General features: G+C 36.5%; 1 protein-coding gene across 5 annotated transcripts; it reads left to right on the top strand.

Moving 5' to 3' along the window:
- Positions 1–1,050: 1,050 nt before the first annotated feature.
- Positions 1,051–6,172, top strand: plpp5 (phospholipid phosphatase 5). 5 transcript variants are annotated; one of them, XM_055208713.2, is made up of 8 exons: positions 1,051–1,302; positions 1,698–1,810; positions 1,997–2,105; positions 2,222–2,312; positions 4,042–4,105; positions 5,003–5,127; positions 5,257–5,427; positions 5,585–6,172. In XM_055208713.2, the coding sequence occupies exons 1-8, from the start codon at positions 1,153–1,155 to the stop codon at positions 5,752–5,754; spliced, it is 993 nt and encodes a 330-aa protein (XP_055064688.1). In that variant the 5' UTR covers positions 1,051–1,152; the 3' UTR covers positions 5,755–6,172. The 5 variants fall into 5 exon arrangements, with proteins under 5 accessions (XP_055064688.1, XP_055064692.1, XP_055064691.1 ...); XM_055208717.2 differs by having other exon boundaries at positions 1,085–1,240; XM_055208716.2 differs by having other exon boundaries at positions 1,266–1,306.
- Positions 6,173–6,602: the final 430 nt, after the last annotated feature.

Below are 6,602 nucleotides of genomic sequence, written 5' to 3'. Positions count from 1 at the left end.
ATCGATTCGTTCGGACAGTTTTAAAGAATCATAGGCCGTTTCTCAAACGGAAGGATGCATCCTCCAAGTGTCGCATTTGTATTGTGTCTTATTTCAGAATATTAACAATTATTAAATTAAATATTATGCTTGGTTAATCTTAAATTGTTGTAGTACGCCGACTTGCGAATGTTGTGCTCAGTTAACCTAAATAAACCAGGCTTGATGACGTAAGCAGCCTGCATGTGCGACCTCCGGAGGATGCAGCCTTTCGTTTGGGAAACGGCCATTGTGTTCCCAAAACTAAAATAAACGAGGCGCAAAATACTGGGATTTTCTTTACCCTATGACTGAATTAAAAACAAGGTAAATTTGACGGTATCAAACATTTATGTTATGTTGTAACCCTTTTCATAGTTTTTATATATTTTATAGTTTTAAATTAACCATGATTTTATCATAAATAAAATTAGGTATGTTGTGTAGCTACACATTAACTAAATGGTTTTGATGGACCACAAAACCTAATTTATAGCCTATGGTTTACAGTAAAAAAAATGTTTTACTTTAATTAAATAATGGATTGTTTCCTTGAACGTATTTTAGATTTATGTATTTTTATAGTTTTAAATTAACCACGGTTTTATTATAAATAAAATGTTGTGTAACTGTTACACACAACTATATGGTTTTGATGGACCATAAAACTATGGTTTTCAGTAAAAAAAAAAATCCTAGTTTAATACTTTTACTTTAATTGAATCATGGATTGTTTCCTTGAACATATTTTAGATTTATGTATTTTTATAGTTTTAAATTAACCATGGTTTTATTATAAATAAAAATAGGTATGTTGACACATAAACTTTTGATGGACCATAAAACCTAGCCTATGGTTTTCAGTAAAACAAATCCTAGTTTAATACTTTTACTTTAATTAAATCGTGGATTGTTTCCTTGAGCGTATTTTAGATTTATTTTTTATCTAAAGATTTACACAATGAGTGATTCGCAAGCGCTCTGCGAATCAGCTGCGAATCGGTTCGACCGAGCGATCAAAAAGAATCACTCCAAACGAACGATTTGGACAGCGCTTGGGTGACGTGTAAATGTCAGAGCTTTTCATCGCTGAAATGTGCCGCGGTTAGCTGCTGCTGGACATGTCAATTATATATGATAGACATCACGCAATTCTGCTCCGGTGGCTGCGTTCAACAGCCGATAAAGCGACGGTGTAAACGGAGAAAGAAACAATCGGAAGGTCTGTATTCAACTCACTCCAGACAAAAGAAGGAGGATGCGCGATGCCGTGTTTGCGGAAATGTTCGTAAGAAAATATCCATATCACAGATGTCGCGCACCTGGTGACGGCCGATATCGCACCGATAACCGAACCATCAATCAATATCTTTCCCGTGACTCACAATTGCTGTGGTTATTTCACTTCGATACTATCGATACTACTTCCGTCCTGCAGGAAACGAGTTTCATTTTCAGTCCGCTTTTGAATTAACTCGTGGCTTCTTTCTTGTGATGCTGGGTTTATAACTAACGTTAACCAGCTGAAAGTGATCATTACTCATCTTTTCGTATCATGCTGGTGGCAGGGCAGGCTGTTGGTGTTACTAAAGTGATGGTGAAATTGTTTCTTGCTGTATCTGTTCAAAGTAATTTTGTTCTTTTTAATTCATTGTAGTCATCACTTCTTTTTCTTTTAGGTTTTGGGTGGAGCTGTTGTCAATGACAAACCTGCACCAAAGATGAGGAAGAATTTTGATATTGGCTTCATTTGTGAAGTTATCATACGGCTGCTTCTTCTAGCTGTGTTTATGTGAGTTAACTTTTCAGCCAAAAGCATACATGTGACTCTTACGTATGTAAAAATAAGCTTTCGAGGTTTAAGTCATAACCACATCATCCATAACCTGTTCTGCCAGTGCTTTGTTGTGGCGTTGGTGAGCAGCAGGTTCAAATTTTCAGTTGTGCCTCTTAATAGTTATTTTGTTTGTATTTAAAGCCTAACGGAGAACCTGCCTCCATTCAGCCGAGAGATCCAACCTGAAGAACTCTGGCTATATAAGTTCCACCCTGTCAAAAAGGACCGCGTTCCCACCCGCCTCATGTTTGTAAGTTCAGCTTATGATGACTCATCCTAAATACATGGATATAGAATTCAACTATATGCATGGTGCATGATGATATCTACGTTGACCATTTTTCTCTTATTTACTTCTTTACACAGACTATCGCCCTTTGCACACCGTTAGCTGTTATTTTCTTCTTTGCCTTCTTAAAACAAGGTGGAAAGGGTGATGTTAAAGAAGCATCTTTGGGTAAGTGGTGTTTGTTTACTACAGAAATGTGGAGACAATTATGGGTACCCTCTTAAAAATAAAGGTGCTACAAGTGGTTCTTCACAGTGTTGCAAAAATTTGGTTCCCTGAAGGCTCTTAACCTCTTTGTTACTCCATGTTTGTTTTGTTTTGCATACACGGCTCATACCGCTGTAAAACATTATCTTGTGATATCACATCCTGATTTTGGTTCGTTGCCTTGTCTCTGGACCAAGTGCTTCGAACCACACCAAAGTTCGTATGGAAGCGTACCAAGACCCGCCTTTTCAGCGGTCTCCGTTTGCTTGTTTAGTGCGAACCAAAGTTTGGGTGGCAGCATTCACATTTACTCAAATGAACCGCGTCAACTGAGCCATCGCACCAGAGTTTGTTTGAACTGAACCAAATATGAGATTACATGAACACGCCCTAAAGGAGTCATTGTTTTTTTCAAGTGTCATTGTCATTGTTTTTCAAGTTTTAGCTTAAAATACCATATAGATAATTTATTGTGGCATGTTGGGATTGCCACTTTGTAGGTGTGAGCAAATATGTGCTGTTTTGGGGTGTGTCCTGGATAGTGCAGATTAAAGGGGCGGTGTTGTCCCCTTCTGACATCACGGTGGGAGTCAAATTTCAATGACCTGTTTTTTACATGCTTGCGGAGAATGATTTACCAAAACTGGGTTACTGGGTTGATCTTGTATACATTTTTTAGGTTGAAAGAAACACTGGGGACCCAATTATAGCACTTAAAAAAGTGCGATTTTCATGATTTGTCCCCTTTTAAATAGTCTAAATAAACTTTATATAGCACTGTAAAAAAAGTTGTTTCAACTTAAAATACCTGGTTGCCTTAAGGTTTTTAGTTCATTCTACTTAAAAATATAATTTGACATTTTACGCAAATTTTTTAGTTAACTAATATTTTTAAGTTTAATTAACCTACTTTTTTGGTGCAATCAGGTAACTAATTTTAAGTTGAACCAACATATATTTTTTACAGTGTACTACATGGTAACAAATTTACCGTCATCTATTCAGCTGTTATTTAGAAAGTATGTTTGTGTTCGGTCATGGAGGGAACCAGCAAAAGTTTACTTGAATCATTAGTTGCTTAGGACATACGATTGCGTCATGATCACTTATGAACCAAATATACAGTAGCTGTGCTGATGACAGTCTGTGTTTGTTTTATTACTTGCATTAGTATTAGTATTAGTCTTGTATCTTGTTTAAAGATGACATATCATGAAAAACGAAAAAAAAATGTCCATGTTTAAGTGCTATAATTGGATCCCAAGTGCTTCTATCAACCTGGAAAATGTGAAAAAGAACAACCCAGTAACTTAGTTTTGGTAAATCATTCACCACAAGCATGTGAAAAAATAGGTCATTGAAATTTGGCTCCCCTTGTGGTGTCAGAAGGGGATAATACAGCCCCTTAATTTGCACTTTCCAACCACGGCACTGCCATTTTAGTGCAGAGATCAACTCATTTGCATTTTAAAGGACACACCCAAGGCTGCACATTTTTGCTCAAACCTACGAATTGGCAATTTCAACATGTTATAATAAATTATCTTTATGGTGTTTTGAGCTAGAACTTCACATTTGTACTCTGGGGACACCAAAGATTTATTTGACATCTTAAAAAAGTCTTGTGAAATTTCCCCTTTAAGTCATTGTTTGCTAATAAAAGTCTCTGTATGTCTCCTGAATGATTTAGCTGCAACTTTGACCCTGGTGTTGAATGGAGTTTTCACTAATGCAATCAAGTTAGCCGTGGGCAGGTAAGTTAAAACATCCTAACTTATTCTCTGCACTAAAATAAGTAGTTTTGTCCATCACATTGTCACATCAATAGATACCATTAAAGTATTCAGTGTAATTGGCTAGATGCACATTGCACAAGATGTTACTTGTAAGTTTCTGCCGTCCGGCAGTGTGTGCATTTTTGTAAAGGAAAGTAAAAATTTGGTAAGCAAATGTGCAATTTAAATAAAACTGTAGAAAGGTGTCTATCTGCGACGAAGTAAATCGTCCTTACGTTGCTGTTCATATTTTTGGGCTAATGTATCTCATTAAAATGCCAAAATACGCTTTTATTCTATTTTTCCGGTTGATTCTGTCCATGCTTCGTGGTTAACCAAAGCAACTGTGCATTTCTACAAGAAAATTTTGCGTTTGGTACATTTTACCATTTTTGTTTTGACAACCGGGGAAGCAAGACATAAAAGAAGACTGTAAAATGAGTGCACTCGTTCTTAAAGAGAGAAGCACAGGGAGTTAGACACACTGTGATAAAAACATGATATATATTCATTTTTTTTACAGCAGATAGTTTACTTATGTTGTTAAAAAATAACATTGCATTGACCCGTGCTATTTCTATCTGCTGCCTGCAAGCATTTTCTTTCAGGAAATGCAAATGTTGTTTATTCTTCAGTCACTTTTCAATTATTCATCCTCCATCCATTTAACATTTATTTGTGCATACTGTAATGAGATCTTCAGATGGGCTTTAATGCTAAGAAATTCTTCTATAAAAGCCTGTTTTACTCCCTAAGTGCTGATTTTCAGAGATAATTTCAGCTTGGACTGCGTTTGTTGAAAGGCACAGAGAGGCAAGACCTAGTCTTTTAATCCTATTGAATTTTTTGTTCCCTTTATTTCTTTGTCACTGCCAGGCCACGACCTGATTTCCTCTACCGCTGTTTTCCGGATGGCCAAATGAACACGGAGCTTCACTGTACCGGTGACCCGGATGTAATAATGGAGGGCAGAAAAAGTTTTCCTAGTGGACACTCATCCTGTAAATACAGTTTCTGTGTTCATTTCTCCATTTACATTCAAAACATTGTTTGGAAAGCACGCACATCTTTACATTCATGAAACAAATCCTTGCATCTAACACTGCAACCACTTTATGTTTTCTCTTTAGTTGCTTTTGCTGGTCTGGGCTTCACTGCCTTGTATGTAGCTGGAAAGCTGCATTGTTTTAGCCCTTTAGGCCGGGGCAGAGCCTGGAGGTTGTGTGCCTTCCTCACCCCCCTACTATGCGCCATTATGATCGCCCTCTCCAGGACATGTGACTACAAACATCACTGGCAAGGTAAGACTTCTTTGACTTTTAAAAAAATCAGTTAACACCCTCACAGATTATCAGACGTGTCATCAGTGTACATATCATGTAAAGAGAAACCTGTGACATCATCACTGCCTATTAATATGTAGTGTTTTAACATTTCTTTAATCACTATCTTTTTCAGATGTGTTGGTGGGGTCTCTTCTAGGTTTAGTCTTTTCTTACTTATGTTACCGACAACATTATCCAGCTCTGAATGACTCCGACTGCCACAGACCCCTTCGACTGAGAGAGCCAGTGACCCCTGCACAGGAACGCAAGCAGACCAACCAAGGCTATCTTTTACCTCTTTAGGGACTTTTTCTGCTGGGTCTCACCCAGACCAACAACTTAATACTGTGTAAATGTTTACCTTTCCATCAGACTTGAGATGCATATGCTTCCTAAAGCCAGATGCTGCCATTATGTCTATTTTTGTGTATGTGTGCCACCTGTCAACCAATGGGGACTTGGTTTGGACTTTCTATACAGTTGCGGGTATTAAATGTTTTGTGTATTATAGATGTCTTTTTTGAAAATGTCTTGAATAATTTGTATGGGATCAAGCTTTTCGAAGTTAATATGTGAAATATCTTGGCAAAAGACCTCAGTGTATGTTACAACAGCTTCTAGGTCTATTTTATAATACATATTTATAGACTCTTCAGTTAAGACACGGAAAGGAAAACTTCTTCGAGTATCTTTGTCAATAAAGTTTGTGATGATTTATAAATGTGATTTGTTTATTTTATTAAGTTTTAGTGTTAACCAAAATTAGCCCTTAAAATGTTATAGTAGGTAAGTTACCAGTCACAGGAGTTGAATAAGTTTGAATAAAGTTGAGGTCGTCATTAAGTCTAACCAATACGTGCAATCCTGCTATGGCTATTCTTATTTTAATGTATTTTTAACGAAATATATCAAATGCAAAAACCCTTAAGTGGTTAAGGCAACACGTGAATATGGTGATTAACTTTAATGTATTACTTACAAAATAAAGTATGATATAAAACAAATTTATTTATTTTATTATAAACCCATTTATTTTAATACTACTAAGCGGTTGTACAACATGAAATAAACACAAGAAAAACATACAGGTAAAGTAAAGCGCAGTAATTTACTACAGTGTTAAGATTACCCTGCTGAAAAATCCAGCATCA

The sequence above is a fragment of the Misgurnus anguillicaudatus genome, chromosome 12 (genome assembly GCF_027580225.2).
Source record: "Misgurnus anguillicaudatus chromosome 12, ASM2758022v2, whole genome shotgun sequence".
Classification (NCBI taxonomy): Eukaryota; Metazoa; Chordata; class Actinopteri; order Cypriniformes; family Cobitidae; genus Misgurnus; species Misgurnus anguillicaudatus.
This window is presented reverse-complemented; position numbering and strand designations above follow the sequence as displayed.

Coding starts and splice junctions, on each gene's coding strand:
- plpp5 (XM_055208713.2), top strand. CDS start 1,153: ATGATAGACATCACGCAATTCTGCTCCGGTGGCTGCGTTCAACAGCCG. Junction 1,303..1,697: donor GATGCCGTGTTTGCGGAAAT/GTTCGTAAGAAA, acceptor TTTTTCTTTTAG/GTTTTGGGTGGAGCTGTTGT. Junction 2,106..2,221: donor TTCCCACCCGCCTCATGTTT/GTAAGTTCAGCT, acceptor TTCTTTACACAG/ACTATCGCCCTTTGCACACC.